Raw genomic sequence first — 17,426 nt, 5'->3', positions numbered from 1 at the left:
TGAGAATCACCCCTCTAGTCACCACTTTAGTGTGCCTACTGAGAATCTTCTGTTAAATTTTTGGATGGTTTTCTTTTAAGGTCATGTTTGGCTAACAATGTTGCAAACCTTTGTTTAGGCACAATGGTTACATGTTATTTGAATAGGCGCTCCTTCAGTGTAGTCTGGGACGCATCAGGATGCATAAGTGTTTACACAACAAATGTGGCCATATGAGTCCCTGTCCACAGCTAAAGGTGGTTTGAGTGTTCAGACCACAATGCATCTCCAAGATGCTTTGGATCCCATTTACACCTGTACTTAGGGCAGTCCAACTGGGATCAGAGCACTCAAGATGGATGTTAATGCAAAATGTAAAAAAGTGCAAACTCACCATCATTTGCTTCATACTGCTGTTATCTTCCGGTTCTCTGGCTGCGTTATGGTCCTTATGGACAATCTCCACTCGAATGTCGTTTTTAGCTGATACGACCCCTTTGAGATCTGCTGAAAAACATTCTGATTAGCTATGGTCACGGTGTACCCCTTCACACACACATAAATGGAAACCTTGCTTTGGCCCAATGCAACATGCATGTCCATTTTCCCAGATTTTGGCTGCTAATTTGAAAGGGGTGAGATAAGTGCACAAGGGGCTTACTTTCACTTTTTAACGTGCCAGAGAGCTCTCGCTGCCGAGAAGAGAGGGACACAGGAAGTGACGACATCACCAGGTGCATGTCCTCTGTGTTGCACGGTAACAACATGCAAAGAAAGAAGTATCACTGGTTAAAAATAAGGTCTTTATAGTCTTGACCAGATAAGTCTTGCAAAATGGCTGCTGCTGGTAAAGAGCAGAAGCTCACAGTTAATGGAGACAATCATTTCTGTTTGAGACATTTGCAAAGCAAAGATAAGACAATAAAGACCTCAGATAAACTCCCTCAGACGTGTGTGAAGTGCTGATGTGCTTTTATCATTCAGTGTTGGGGAAGCGACTACTTGTAATCTGAAAGTAGTTAAGCTACAGTCAAGTTACCCTTTTGAAATGGTTGTTAACTATACTACAAGCTACTAGCAGTAGCTAACTCCACTGTATCTACTTAAGGGAGCAACATATTTTTAATAACATAACCTATATAATCAAGATAAGAAACAGAAATTTATTTTTTAAATCATAGCATTTACCTGTAATAAAAACAGAAAATCTATTATACATTTACAATAATTGCTAACTAAACTATTAAAACTAAATTCACATAACATAATCGAAAACATTGTGATAAATGGCAGTATTTAGCTATTATTATTAATTTCTCAAAAATATATACATATTGTAAAATGTTGCGCAAGGACTTCTGGGAACATTTATTAAACCTAACGTAACCTAACCTAACCTAACACTAATCCTAACTGACCTCTGGGAACACTATTATTCACACAAACATTGAATTGTGTGTGTTTTTTTTTTTTTAAACTGGCAAATTTAAATCAACCATCTGAACAAACTGATTTGCTAAAACCAATTTGACTTCTAAATGCTACTTGAGAGAGAGAGATATTCTAGAAGAGTAAGGTAAACAATGCCTGTGTTTATACATGCATCGTCATTTTGAAATAATATTGTTGAGGAAAATAAATTAATAAAAAAAAAAAAAACATCACGTCTAAACCACACCCACCATTAGTTTCTAACAATCATCAACACTCTTCGATTAGCCGAGTTCTACCAGGCCAAGAATTTTGTGCGCAAACAGGAGACGTCACTAAAAGAACACCTTAATGTAACAAAAATGTCACTACATTTCATCATAATTTTTAAGCAAACTAAAAGAAGCCTGATCACCCAGTAAATATCAATTAGCCTTTAATAGCATCACCACTTTTAGTTAGTTACTCCCCAACACAGCTAAGGTTGTGTTGCATAGTGCAATACAGAATTACAAGTTTAGTCTAAAATCAGCGGGTGTCTCTGTGTACATGCGGGGTGAGTTGCTTCTGTGGTTTGTCTCTGTAGAAACAACTAGCTCTCTTACTTCTCTGCAGTCGAGCACAGCAGAAAGCCCCCAGGGTCCCAATGAGGACGATGAGAGCCAGGAAAGCTCCCACTGCAACCCCGATGATGACGGCCAAGCGCAAAGACCCTGAGGAGAACACAGAACCAATGGGATCATCACACAACTGGTGACAGTACGTAGAACCCGTGCAACATTCACAGTGCAGATGTGGAGCCTGTTTGTCACTCGAGGAGACATAATGAAGTCATGTTCCAAGAGCCTTCGATTAAATCCTACGGGTATGAGCTGACCTCTTTGAATAACTCAGCTTTGCACATTTGGAGTCAGCTTTACTAGAGGAAAATGGGCCAGTATTTGAATAAAAAATATCATCTAACTTCATTAAAATATTTCAAAGAAACCATAAAGGCAAGTAAAAGGATTAAGGGCTGTTTAAATTAGATTACAAATGGAAGTTCTGAAATATGTCGGAATTCCATTACAGTTTTTCTGAATTGCTAAAACACTAAACCTCATTCTCTGAAGCAAATGCTCAGTGGCCTAAACCATTTGTCTAATCAGTCACTCTTTTTGCAAAACTCGTAACACATTCTTACTCACTAAAACACATTTCGCACTGTGATGTACTTGTGTTGCAAAACGGTAAACACGGGCAGCAAAAGTTAAACACAACTACAACACAATTGTCATCGTTTACACACAATGACTCAAAATTGTTCACACTTGTTTCTAATGATGTGAAAACGTGATGCTGAGGCAGAATGAATCTCTCACTGACTTTGATTTTGCAGTTGCACATCATTTTTGAGTTTACTGTAATGTGTTTTTCATTTAGTGTGTTCTTTGTTCTTTGGGGTTTTGCAGTTGGACTACTGCATTTTACAGTATGCAAGTGCCGAATATACAGACATTCAATACTGTATTACTTGTAGTACTTACAGTATACAATATATTAACTGTACCTCTGTAAATTGTGATTACTATACCATACTTTTTGACAGTAATTGCAAAATGTGCTTACTATATAAAATACAGTTTTTACCAATTGTTTACACACTAAAATTGGAACTTGAAATGCAACCACCAAAATCTGAAACTCATGTACCAAATCCCTAAACCAAGTCTGCAAAATTGCAAGCACAATTCCTTCTTTACATTCAGTTTTCACACTTTTGCAAAACACTACACACAATTCTCTACATAAGGCACAACATTCAAAATTAAAATCTCTTTAGTCCCTTTGGAAAGCAATGTAAATCACAATGCCAAGCTCTATACATCAATTGGCAACACCCACTCCTCACAGAAATCAGAGCTTTAGCACTATAAAAGGCCACAGATGAGCTCTCCTGTTTTGGAGGAAAATGGAAGTCAATGGTGAAGCAAGAGCTAGAGGTGCAGGAGTGAGAGTAAGATGAGGATGATGAAGGACAGTTGTCTCAGATGAGATGAGATCAGGGCCACATTGGTTGACCATGTGCTCAACCATGGATTGAGTATGAGGGAGGCTGGGCAGAAAGTTCAGCCCAACCTGAGCCGCTACACGGTTGCATCTATCATCCCTACATTCAGAAATGAGAACCGGTAAGTTACCTACCATCTACACTATGCTCTTTATGTATGTATACTGTAGTATACTGCAGTCCAACATATCAGTAGGCCTATGTTACTCAGTGATTGCTGGCCAATGTTACAGTAATGTCATTTCATATTGAAAGAAAATATATTATTTTAGCTTACTGTAACCAATCATATCATATTTGTGGAACTTCTGCAGAACTGAAAGATGGCCAGGCCATGGTGGAAGACACCGGCTGTTCACACCAGAACAGGAATCAAATCAAATCAAATCAAATCACTTTTACTGTCACACAACCATATACACAAGTGCAATATTGTGTGAAATTCTTGGGTGCAGTTCCGAGCAACATAGTAGTCGTGACAGTGATGAGACATAAACATCAATTTACAATAAACATCAGATTTACAACACAATTTAAAATCTAATATACACATAATTACACACAACACAATATACAAATAATAACATACAATGTACAGTATACAATACACACAATATAGAATACACATTATACAATAAAAAAGTATATATAGTATATATACAGTAGGTTGTATTGTACTGTATTGACATTCAGGCTGTCGGTTGATAGTAAGTTGCTAGTGTGTTGTTAAGAGAGAATATAATATAATAATAATATAATTTATGACAGTACGGTGTGCGATATAAGAGTAAGAGTAATAAAGTGCAGTGCTGATGTATTTTGATCGTGGGAGATCAAGAGTTCAAAAGTCTGATTGCTTGGGGGAAAAAGCTGTCATGAAGTCGGCTGGTGCGGGTCCTGATGCTGCGATACCGCCTGCCTGATGGTAACAGTGAGAACAGCCCATGGCTTGGGTGGCTGGAGTCTCTGATGATCCTCCGAGCTTTTTTCACACTGCCTGGTATATATGTCCTGGAGGGAGGGAAGCTCACCTCCGATGATGTGTCTGGCAGTTCGCACCACCCTTTGCAGTGCTTTGCGGTTGTGGGTGGTGCTATTGCCGTACCAGGCGGAGATGCAGCCAGTCAGGATGCTCTCTACAGTGCAGGTGTAGAACTGTGTGAGGATGTGGCAGTTCATTCCAAACTTCCTCAGCAGTCTCAGGAAGAAGAGGCGCTGATGAGCCTTCTTCACAACGGCTTCAGTGTGGATAGACCATGTTATTTCCTCAGTGATGTGGACACCCATGATCTTGATGCTGCTGACTCTCTCCACTGGTGCTCCATTAATGGTGATGGGACTGTGTTCTCTATCTCTTCTCCTGAAGTCCACCACAAGCTCCTTTGTCTTACTTACGTTGAGGGAGAGGTTGTGCTCCTGACACCAGTGTGTCAGAGTGTGCACCTCCTCTCTGTAAGCTGTTTCATCATTGTCAGTGATCAGACCTACCACTGTCGTATCGTCAGCAAACTTAATGATGGCATTGGAGCTATGTGTTGCCACACAGTCATGTGTGTACAGGGAATACAGGAGTGGGCTGAGAACACAGCCCTGCGGGGCTCCTGTGTTGAGGGTCAGTGATGAGGAGATGTTGCTGCCTATTCTAACCACCTGGCGTCTGCTTGACAGGAAGTCCAGGATCCAGCTGCACAGCGAGCTATTTAAGCCCAGAGCCCAGAGTTTCTCATCAAGTTTGTAGGGCACTCTGATTAGTCTCTCAAAGCATTTGCTGATGATTGGGGTCAGAGCAACAGGACGCCAGTCATTTAAGCAAGTTATTTTGGATTGCTTTGGAACAGGCACAATGGTGGACGTTTTAAAGCATGTGGGGACTACAGACAAAGAGAGGGAAAGGTTGAAAATGTCCGTAAAAACACCAGCCAGTTGGTTCACGCACGCTCTGATGACGTGGCCCGGAATGCCCCTGTGAATTCCCTCGGTAGCCAGAATGGTCGACACAGAAGCATGAGAAATTCCGGATCAGGAGAGCAGAAAGACTTGGTAGAATGTACGTTCCTCTGATCACACCAGGATTTGTTGATCATAAAACATACACCACCACCTCTGCTTTAACCTGAGAGGTCTTTCGCTCTGTCCGCTCGGCGCACGGAGAACCCCGCGGGTTCAATGGCTGAATCTGGAATCTCAGCAGACTTCCAAGTTTCTGTTAGGCAGATAATGCAGCAGTCCCTCGTCTCTCGTTGGAAAGAGATCCGTGCTTTCAGCTCACAGAGCTTGTTATCCAGAGACTGAACATTTGCCAGTAGAATACTGGGTAGCGGGGGTCGATTTGCGTGACGTCTTACTTTGATGAGAACGCCGGCTCTATTTCCCCTTTTCCTCCTGCGTTTCCGTGGCCGGGCAGCCCAGACAAAGGGCTCCGCTGGTGTGTTTGTAAACAGCGGGTCGGCATTGAGTCAGGTTTACGGTGTGTAATTGCTGAACCAATGTCCAAAAGTGTTTGTCTGTTGTAGACAATAAGGCAGACAACATCCAATACAAAAAAACATAAGAATTGTAAACAAAACAAACAAAACACTACAATGTTGTGTCGGAGCTCGCAACGCAGCAGCCATACTCGGTGCCATCTTGAGTCCAAAAAGACTGTTATTGTTAAAATGGTGGTGGCAAACAATACCATTCGACTACGAGAAATCCAGAACCACATAATTGTAGACAACACAATATTCAATAACATTCACCAGCTGGGCTTGTCTATACTAGACCAGGTACAACCGGCTACAGTGTAACACTGACAATGCAAAAGGCATATACCTACTGATGGGATATTCATAGTAGTGTTTTATGTATAGCACATCAGTGTGTTGTTGGTTGGTAGACAGATCTATTCATATGACGCATGTGTCATTTTGATGCAAAAAAACATTTTTGAAAGAGATTCAGTTTTTCTCGATTGCTAACACACAAAAATTGGTAGTGTAAGCCATCCTCCTGAAACTATTTTGCCAATTCCCAGCAGAAAGACCATGTACCCCAGTCTATAAACACTATTTACCCCTTTTTGCCACATTTCTCTGGTCCATTCACACTTCTTTGTAAAAGTCTAAACACACCTCTCACTTTAAGACACAATTGTCACCATGTTGTCATTTAGAAAACACTGCCATTCAATAAGTAAACTCAAACCAGCGCAATTCAAACGCCCTTAACAAACAATTGTCAATGTGTAAGCACTAACAACCAAAATTACTCAACAAGCAATCAGGAAATTGGAACGAATAAAAAGGGCAACAGGTAAGCTCACCTCTGTTTCAGAATCATGGATGCAAACATCAGAGAATGAGGCAGGGGAATGGTAAGAATGAGAGGAGGTGGACAAGGGAGAGGCAGGGGAAGAGGAAGAAGAACAACAATCTCAAAAAATGAGATCCGTGCTACTGTAGTGAACCATGTTGTTGTACACGGTATGACAATGAGGGAAGCTGGGCTGAGAGTACAGCCAAACCTGAGCCATTTCAGTGTTGCATCGATTGTCCGGATTTTCAGGGATGAAAACAGGTACCATACTATGAAGTTGTACTTTTTTGTACTATACGTACCATGAAACTATATGCATTACAGTAGCAGAAGCAGATAATACAAGAAAGTAAAAGAGTTTTGAATGCAGTGTTTGCTTTTGCTAGAGATTTGTAGAGTTTTGTGTTTTAGAGTTTTGGGACAATGGGCCAAAGATTAGCAAACATGTGTAAAACATTGGTAAAAATAAAAAAAATAAAAATAAAAATAAATAAATAAAATTTGTAACTACATGCCCTGGACGCTGTGTTCTCCATTTTCTGATGTAGTGTCTAATGAATGCTCTGTAGTGTTTATATTGACTTGCTGTACGATCTGAAAGTACTGTTTGATTTTGAGCTGTACTTTCAGATGAAATGTTTTAGGTGATTGTTGGATTATGCCAGAAGAGTCAGCGGTTTTGTGAATGTAGTTTGAAGATTTGGTTTTGTTTCAAGTTGTGAGAAAATGGGTGAAGTTTTCAAGAAATGTGTTTTAGCAATTCAGAAAAACTGTAAGGAAACCTATAGATTTGAACAGGTGACATTTACCTGCATAAACTGACTATCAGTCAGTCTTTACCCCAATGCATTGAAAAATCATGGTAGTGCACTGAATCATTGTGAGACGCAAGTAGGGCTGGGTGGTTTGATGGTATATCTATATACAGTACTGTGCAAAAGTTTTAGGCACTTGAGTAAAATGTTGCTTAGTGAGTATGTCTTCAGAAATAATGCCATAAATAGTTTTCATTTATCAATAAATGTCATACAAAGTCCAGAAACAAAAAGGCTAAATCAATATTTGGTGTGACAACCTTTATCTTCAAAACAGCACCAATTCTCCTAGGTACTCCTGGACACAGTTTTTCTTGGTTGTTGGCAGATAGGATGTTCCAAGCTTCGTTGAGAACTTGCCACAGTTCTTCTATCTATTCAGGCTGTCTCAATTGCTTCTGTCTCTTCATGTAATCCCAGACTGACTCAATGATGTCGAGATACGGGCTGTGGGGGCCATACCATCTGTTGTAGGGCTCAGTGTTCTTCTTCTATTGAATTATATTTGCAAAGGGAATGTTGAAATCTAAAATTGATATTTCCTACTCATACACTAAAAGCAGAATATATAAAATTACTGTTTGACCCCAGCTTAGCTGGGATATGTGAAAAAAAAGAATTTCACTGTATATGTGCAAATGTATAATGTGTGAAAAATAAAATTATTAAAAAAATAGTATTAATTATTAATTATTATTAAAATTATTAATTATTAATTAATTGAAGACAAATGTTTTTGTGAAAAATATAAAGCACCTAAGACTTTTGCACAGTACTGTATATATATTTATAGAAATGTATCAAGTGATGGAGATTTATTTTTGTGCAGTTGTAAGTGGCTAGGCTGCTTTACATTATTTACAAGTGAGAGTGATGAACAAATATGGAGTAATGTGAAACTTAATATAACTTACATAAAATAATAACATTGCTCATACCACAATATAAGATTTTGTTCATATAGACTACCACAAGACATTAGTAAATAAAAATAAGCACCCACTCCAGGCACACATGCATAACTTGAGTTTTTACCTTGTTCCTTGAGGCGAATGATCTCTGTGTCGGAGCCGAAACTGTTCCATGCGGTGCAATTGTAGATGGTTTGGAAATCAGTAGGGACGATGTTGCTCATTGTGAGGGTGGAGATGACACCTTCTTCTGTGCTCACAGTCTCCACTGTATAACGGCCTGATGTTCCTGATTCCAGCACAGTCTCCTTCCATGACCATGCCTGCAGAACACACACACAGTGAATTAATCCACAGAAAATAAACCCAATCACACAAATGATAAATTCTGTTTCAATAGATCTTTAATGCTTTAGAAGATCTGTTCAATGCTTTTAACTCTAAACACATTAAACCTGTCTCAAGGCTCTTTACAGAGTCACATTTTTGCTCATATTCGCTGTTTGTTATTTATCAACTAAATAGATAGACGGTTGTCTCGAGTAGCTAGAAATTAAGTGTGGTCCACATTATCCATTCCATTTAAAAAAGGAAGGGACAATTTGACCAACATGTACAGTTACCAGCCACATTTATGTTTTTACATAACAAAACCAAATAACAGTTTTATTATGTTGCTCTCTAGAATACTTTATAATGATTGGTTAATCGTGGCATTGTATGGTCAAATATTTTAGTATTATGACCAATAAACAGTATAATCGATTGTAGTCCCAGTCCGCAGTCTCTTCTCACATAATAAAAGAATAGTATTAAAACTAATAAATTCAACTCAAATCAATATTTCATGTCCATTTATATATTTATTTAGTAAGCAGCTGTGTAATATAACTCTGTACAAAGTGAGTTGTACAGTCAACCACCATTACAGCAAAGCATACCCCTTCAGGGTGATATAAGACCCCTCTACTTCATGTCAGGGTCCTGATCACCCTGTCTAGGTTTTTATTTTGCAAAAATAACTGACTAACTGTATCTTATCCCTTACATATTCAATATATAGCCCAGTATAGCCTACAGTTATATTCAATTATATCTTGTTAACTTGCCGCTAAGCGTCTCATACAAAACTCATGAATATCTTTCCAAGATTCAATGCCATAAACCTCTGAAAACTTGGCAAATGGCAAATCCAACCATTTGGAAGTGCTTGCTTTAGCAGCCTGGTGCCTTGTAAACATGACTTTGATTTCCAGCAGACTGACAAACACTCTGACTCCTGTAAACTGTATAAAGCCAGCCAATCAAATTAAAGCTTGCAATTTTCTAGTTTATTAATTTTTTGTGTGCAATATGTCCTAGATGGTCTATAGTCTAACAGACAGATAGATATGGACTCACGATTCGGTCTGGAGGTGGGGTGCTGCGGATGAAACACTTGATCTGCCCCTTCTCCCCATACAGAGCCTGCTGGGTCTGTGTGCTGGAGATGGTGGGAGGCCCTGAAACAAACAACAGATTCTCAAGCTTCCTGCCTAACTGCTGAACCACCTGCACATCAGCACTGTACCCATCCACACAGACATCTGCCCTGAGAACAGAGGTGACAGGACATTTAGCTCCTGCTTTCATTATCTCCTGTCTCTAGGGGATCCACAAACTACCACAGACTACTGCAGAGTGATATATTAAATGTACAGACATGAAAAGTTATGGGTAGTTAGGTACCACAACACATATTTATATATGAATTAATGCAGTGATTAAATACCAAATTGTCACCTTGTAATTATGGAAATTAAATTCTCTATAAAAAATTTAAAAAAAAGCTAATTTGTTACTTTTTTTATTTATGGTTGAATATACAAATTTCATCATTATATAGTGTTGCTAAGAAAATGTAGCATTTTATATTAGGGGGTCCCTGAAAGGCTGAAAGTCTGGGTGGGAGGTCCCTGGGTTGGAAAAGTTTGACAACCCCTGTCTTATCTGGTTTGTATTATTTTCTACTGTATCTTGAGATGATGGATGAGGCATGCCAGTGTGACATTTTATGGCTCACATTTTCTTCTTTTCATACCACATGATTAGTTTTCAAACATAGACACACTGCAATCATTTTGCATACTGCAAATATCTAAAAAAACATCCTTAAAACAACATACACTTAAATCAGAAGCAAAAGACAAGATATTAAGAGGTGAGTTCATTAAACATTAGTGCCACTTTTGTGTATTATTTTAACACAAAAACCTGCATCTTAATCATGACCATCCGCAATCAGCGCAGAAATAGAGCTGTGTCTTGAGTATTTAAATTAAGTCATTGTCATTCCTTTCTGCACAAACAAGTCTCCTTTCTATGTAAATTAGGTTCATTAGGTTCCTGTTCCTGATGCATCCTCAGGTATATAGCACTCAGAACTGGCCAGCAAAATCAGAAATTGTATTTAGCACAGATTTTGTGGTCGCCGTTTCTTAATCTGTATATATATTTTTTATATATTTTAGGGATAGTTCACCCAAAAATGAAAATTCTCTCATCATTTACTCACCCTCATTTAAGATGTGTGTGACTTTCTTCTGCTGAACACAAATGAAGATTTTTAGAAGAATATTTCAGCTCTGTACTATATGTCCATACAATGCAAGTGAATTGTGAGCAGCCAAAAATCACATATAAGGCAGTATAAAAGTAATCCATATGACTCCAATGGTTAAATCTGTCTTCAGAAGCGATATAACAGGTGTGGGTGAGAAACAAGTCAATATTTAAGTTTTTTTTTTTATCTTTATTTTTTTTACTATAAATCTCCACTCTCACTTTCATATTCAGAAAGTGAAAGTGGAGCTTTATAGTAAATGGGATTGAAATATTGATCTGTTTCCTACCCACAGTGATTGCATCACTTCAGAAGACATATATTAAACCCCTGGAGTCATATGGATTACTTTTATGCTGCCTTCATGTGATTTTTGGAGCTTCAAAGTTCTGGCCACCATTCACTTGCATTGAAAGGACCTAAATAGCTGAGATATTCTTCTAATTTCTAACTTCTAAACCTTATTTCAAAGGTCCTGACAATTTTCTTTTAACGGCTTATTATCTTATGTCTTTGTTTCTCTTGTTTTAAGAATGTTTCCATATTTTTACTGCAAACAAGACAAAATACTAATTATTTGCAGTGCACTTGCACAGAGAACAAACCAACAAACTTTTTTCCTCTGCTTCTAATTCAGCACATGCAATATACGACTGGGTAGAGTATTTGGACTCAACTTCATTATTTCACAAATAATTTAGAGAGAAAGCAAAACAGTGAAAGAGACATAGATAAAATCATAATAAACATAATCATAACTTTCCCATTTTTCCTTCCGCAGCAGATTGCAGTTCATTATGTTTCTCTACACGACAACAGATTTCTATTTTAATTGGAATTCGGAGGTCTCTTTGCATTAGTACCATCTCATCAATTAGAGATCCCAGCAGCGTGCAGAAGTCTTCTGTACACACTGCAGCTCCGTCTCTCTAGAGAGAGGAAGACAATGCTCTCGCTTTCCCCGCCACCCTCTTAATCACCCACACGCTCAAAGGCTGCAGTCGGGCAGAAGGGTGGGACGAGTTTCCGTGCTCTTCCAGCGGCAGTCTGTTCAGATCATGTCCTCTGGGGGAGCCAAACAAATCTGACAGGGGATCATGGCCATAAATGAGGGCTGTAATTAAACAGCTTTATCTCTCAGCCTCAGACGGGAAATGAGCGGAGAGAAGAAAGAGTGGAATGTGAAGACTGAACTGCATGAGGAGAGCACTGTCTCACATCTCACTCCGTGCCAGGCTTGCAAGGAAGCTCTGCTCCTATAAGGGGGTGAAAGAGGGAGGCCCGTTCATCTGCTGTGATGCATCTGAACTGAGTGTGTTGCGTTTCTCTGGGTTTTTAGAGATGAGGGTGCAGAAATTGGAGAATTATTTTTTAACAAGTTTAAAAGCACCTTTTAATAGCATTAGCTAGCATTTATGTATCCTAAATACAATCAGATAATATTTTCACAATTTTTTGTTTCATAATTTGACAAAATTACTGTGTGATTGGAAATGGCACTATAACAATATGTGTGTGAAGTGATATAGACCTTATTTTGTTTTGTTTTTCCTCTAATATCTTATATTTGAGCTCAAGTATACTCTTCACTGAAAATTGTATCTTCTTGGTATACAAGTCCTCAAACTTAGAAAACAAACAAACAAACAAAAACATTAGTGGCAGAATTGTTCATTGTGGTAGGAATGACACCACAACTGAAAGGCAGTCATAATTTGTGCAAAAATGGATAAAAATTCATTTTCACAAAAAATATAAAAATTGTTTAGGTTTATTTCACTCTGTCTAGATATATATATATATATATATATATATATATATATATATATATATATATATATATATATATATAAATTATATTTTTATAATTTTTTAAATATATGATATAAAATCTGGGACAAAGGTAAAACAATTCAATTTATAGCTTAAAAGCATTTGAAAAGTGGCAAAAAGAATAAACAAAACACAACAAAAACAAAACGTTGAAAGCATGGTAAAATGTTTCCAGTTTTAAAGTGAAGATAGTTTAAAAACATAATTTTAAAAAGAAAGCAGAAAACAAGTTTGAAAGCACCTTTTACTCAGATGAGGGGTCAGGAGCAGCTAAGAAATTGGAGAGATATCGATCTGTTTTCATGAGGAAGCTCATTCATGCACATCTTTAAGGGGCCTCGTTATCAAAGAAACAAAATTGTGAGTGTTTATCAGAGAGACGCTCTTGCAGCCTAATGGACACTAATGTGGTTATTCATTTATGATCTATTTTAATATCAGTAATCTTATTTCCAATTCATCATCTGCCTAATCTGCCTCATTTCTGGTTTTAAAGCGCTAATGTGTCTCTTCTTTCAAGTCATGTCAGAATGATTGTATTTACGAGATGAGTGCACATGAATGCCATCATAATGGTGTTATTACCAGTGGGAATAACGGCATTTTTTTTAAAAAATAGAAAAAAGCTTTCCAGAAAATCCTACTAATTTAGCTGGTTTATGATTTAACAGGCTTGCTTGACAAAATACAGTTCCTATTCTCTGCAGCAGTCCGAGAAAGATAAAATACACCCACAAAGCATCAATTACACACCTAATGCACATTTTAGTGCTAAAAAAGCTTCCTGTCTTTGTCTGGAAATAAAAAGGAGAGCATGAAATTGCCTAGCGAGTTCATTAATTTCAGACCAAAATAACTTATACACGTCAGGCTGTAATTTTGATTTCCAAACTCGTAAGCAGGAACTTCCTATGAGGACTTGATGGCAGCATTAGCCCTCTGCATATTTGCATATATTTGTATACTTTTTAAGAGGACACTGGATTGTATACAAGGAGTTGAGGAGACCCACACTCACACATCATATCTCGACTTTCAAACACCACAACAGAAGAAATTGTGAAGATTAAGAATTCATCAAGCATTGAACAGGCTTATTGCCTCACAGGAGCAGGCCAGTGTTACTGCAAAGCCCTGAGGACTTAAAAGTTTTCATCAAAACAAATGGATATACCATATAGGGCCCCATAACACTTTTTCATGAGCTATTCTAGAAAGAGAATAACCAATAAAACGATGCAGCAGTACAAGGCCAAACAACAGAAACACATCGGTCTATATGTATATACAGTCTTTGTTAGTAAATTATTTAAGGCACCCAGAAAGCACCATGATTTTTTTAATTACATTTCAGGGCAAAACAATTCATGAAGTGAAGGGGTTAATCAATATGCCTGTATTGATTCAGAAACCAGCTAGAGTCCTTCAGGCAAATCACATGGCTGCATGTGCCCCAGAGTTTGTTATCTATCATCAAGCGAGAAGAAATGATGAGTGCGATATCAAGATCATCTCTCCTGATTACAGCACCTATATCGCTGAGGGTCATAGAGTATATTTCGCTTACTGCAAAGCTAAACAGTGCCGAAAACATCCCTTTTAGCCCGAGTGAAATGTGGCCTGATCCTGCATTTGAGAGCCTCTTCCAGCTCTTGTGAGTCAAAGCAATCAAAGCTCAAAGCAAATGAGAATTCCTTTGAAGAGTCCAGTTCAGACCGGCAGATGGAATATAAAGAAAGTGTTTAAAGTATTTACCATTGACGGTGAGAGTCACTTCCTTCTCTCCCACTCCCACACGCGGCACCACAGCTCGACACACGTATTTCCCAGCATCCTCTTGTCTAACTGTCTTCAGTGTCAAGGTGTTCTCATTGCTTAGCACCTGCAAGGTAACAGATGTTTGAAAAAGAGCAATGCCACAGTCTAAACAAACTTTGTCAACATCATTAAAAAGTTTTGTATTTTCCTTTCTTGGTAAAGTGATTAAGATGAACTGCATCTGTAATTAAGCATCAGTATAGTAACATGCATATATGCACACAGTATATGTAGTTTTTGAAATCAGCTCGACATCACAAATGAAGCTGTGAGATCTTAACAGATGACTACTCAAACGCAATGTGCTCAACTGAGGGTCATTAGCATTCGAAACTGAACTACCACAGATGCTCTCCTCATCAGAAACAGTTATGTCATTTGTTCATCAGATATAGTCATCACATCCAGATGGAGAAATTAATAAAACTCTATAAGTTCATCAGGTTTATGAGTAGAGCAGTGCAAAATACGTACAACTCCATGGCCCCTTTTCATCCAAACAATGGTGAGCGAAGGATTTCCAATCCAAGCACAGCTAAACACAGCATCAGAACCCCGGTCCACTTGCAGGCTCTGAGGTTCAGCGGCCAGACGTGGCCCAACTACAGCACAAAAACATAAACACATTAATGTTTTTGCCCACATTTAAAAGGTAAGTTGACCCAAAAAATGGAAACTCTGTCATCTTTACATTCCCTCATATAGTCCGAACCTGTATGAATTTATTTCTTCCATCAAACACAAAAGAAGTTAAGCAGAATGTACAAGCAGCTATTTTCTATATATTTAAAGGTGAAGTGTGTAATTTCTGCACTACAAGTGGCACCAAATGGAATTACAAAAATAAAGTATGTTTTCAAACAACATTTGCCAACACCCCTTATACTCATCATGCCCTTTCGCACTCTCTGATTCCCTATGAACAAATAGCCTAAATAAAAGGGGATGAATGCTTAACGGTGTAATGAAAAAGACTACTATAACATAAAAACACCGGACAGAAAGCGTGGCAGAGAAATCGGGTTGTCCGATAACATCGCTGGATTGAACGGCAGCTGGGTGTGTGGTGCGGGGGATCCACCATATGAGGTAGGATGGTTCTTCTGGTAACTAGTAAGCTTAACGACAGTGCCATTTCTGACCATTTCAGCGCCCTAGGCGAGATCGCTGTTGTTGACGGGGGAAGGCAGCTGTTTGCTAGAGCGATCTCATCATTGGTGGTGTGTGTGTGTGTGTCTTCCACCTTGCAACACCAATGTTCACTCTGATTTTACGCCATTTTCTCTCTCTGTGTCTTCTAGCAAGTCTTAGAATTTTGGCTTTAACATCTGTAGGCGAATCTAAATTTCTTTTCCTCTGTACACGTCTGCCATGGATGTTCATATTCCCCAAGCTGGACAGCTAGTTCAAGTAGCCACGCCCCAAACTCACGCTATAGGTTGAGCTAGAAAGGGATGGGTGGGGCTGAATGGGCCATTCAAAATATAAACATCAATGTTTTGATGGTGCCTGGGAGTATCAGTGTTTATACTTTTGAGGGAGGTAAACACATGAATTGCTTACTTATAATTGTCAATGAACAATAAACTGGAATAGTAGAATGTATTTTGACATTAAAAAGTTACTTACTTCACCTTTAATCAGGAAGGACACTGTCAATTTCCAAAAATGACAACAACATACCATAAAAGTAGTCAATATGACTTCTAAAGTCTTCTAAAGCCATGAAATAGCTTTATGTGAGGAATAGACAAAAATGTAAATCTTTAGGCACTGAAAACCTTCCTCCCCGCTGTGCTTTTTTGCCTTTTTTTTATTTTTTATTTTTTTTGGAGCTAGAAAACATCTGACCTCATTTAATTCCATTACATGGAAAAGCATGAACATTCTTAAAAATATATTTTGTTTTCCATGGAAGAAAGAAAGTCATATGGATTTGGAATGACATGAGGTTGAGTAAAAGATGACAGAATTTTCATTTTTGGTTTGTCAAGGAAATGGAACACATATCTACACTTTTTAGTAGTAGATGAGAAGGTAAACTCACAGTAAACATCCACATTACGGCTGATGTTGGTGCTACCCAGGGCATTGGTGACCTCACAGGATACTGGCTCGGTGAAGAAGGAATGATCCACTAGCACCTCATAAGTGTCTCCTGTTGTGTCCATGATAATATTGCCCCCCTTCGCCCATCTAATTATCCATTTGAGACAAAACAGAGAAAGAAAAAGACAAACCCTTATGGACGTTGCCAAGGCTTGTTTGTCTAGATCTGCTCTAAAGATCAAAGGCTGTAGGAAAGGTATTTTTCATGGACAAATGACTGAGCTCACGTCTTATTTGCATGATGTACTAAAACAACAAAAGCATCCTTCAGAGTGTCTAACGCAAATTTCAGAACACTGCACGTTCATTTTCGTGCTGTCCACAGACCGTGTCTTGTTCAGCGGAAGAATAACAGAAACACATAAAGAGGTTTTTAGATGCTGCCTCTGTCATTGGCACCCTTTGATGCTGCCATCATTATAGTGAAATGCAAAGAGGAGAGAGAGAAACGGTGGACAACGCAAGCGAACGCCGCTGCTCTTGTTTCAGATGGGAAGATCAAGCACTGAACAGATGGACTTTTGTTTGTAGTTGTGAAGTAAAAGTGGACAGTGTTAGAATAATAAAAAAGAACTTTGTGT

The 17,426-nt window shown here is 38.4% G+C and overlaps 1 protein-coding gene across 1 annotated transcript in view; it reads right to left on the bottom strand.

Annotated features, from left to right (window-relative positions):
• The window catches only part of kirrel3a (kirre like nephrin family adhesion molecule 3a), a 200,862-nt gene that overhangs the window by 9,159 nt on the left and 174,277 nt on the right, over positions 1-17,426 (bottom strand). Inside the window, exons 7-14 of the mRNA XM_051685589.1 lie at positions 16,784-16,932; positions 15,211-15,338; positions 14,674-14,800; positions 9,885-9,985; positions 8,608-8,806; positions 2,016-2,123; positions 641-724; positions 374-483 (exon numbers count right to left, since the gene is read on the bottom strand). Of these exons, the coding sequence (XP_051541549.1) occupies positions 374-483; positions 641-724; positions 2,016-2,123; positions 8,608-8,806; positions 9,885-9,985; positions 14,674-14,800; positions 15,211-15,338; positions 16,784-16,932 (1,006 nt within the window). The remainder of the gene's footprint in view (positions 1-373; positions 484-640; positions 725-2,015; positions 2,124-8,607; positions 8,807-9,884; positions 9,986-14,673; positions 14,801-15,210; positions 15,339-16,783; positions 16,933-17,426) is intronic.

This window comes from Myxocyprinus asiaticus, chromosome 43, assembly GCF_019703515.2.
Source record: "Myxocyprinus asiaticus isolate MX2 ecotype Aquarium Trade chromosome 43, UBuf_Myxa_2, whole genome shotgun sequence".
In the NCBI taxonomy this organism is placed as follows: Eukaryota; Metazoa; Chordata; class Actinopteri; order Cypriniformes; family Catostomidae; genus Myxocyprinus; species Myxocyprinus asiaticus.
The sequence above is the reverse complement of the archived record's forward strand: the minus strand, read 5'-3'. Positions and strand labels throughout refer to the sequence as shown.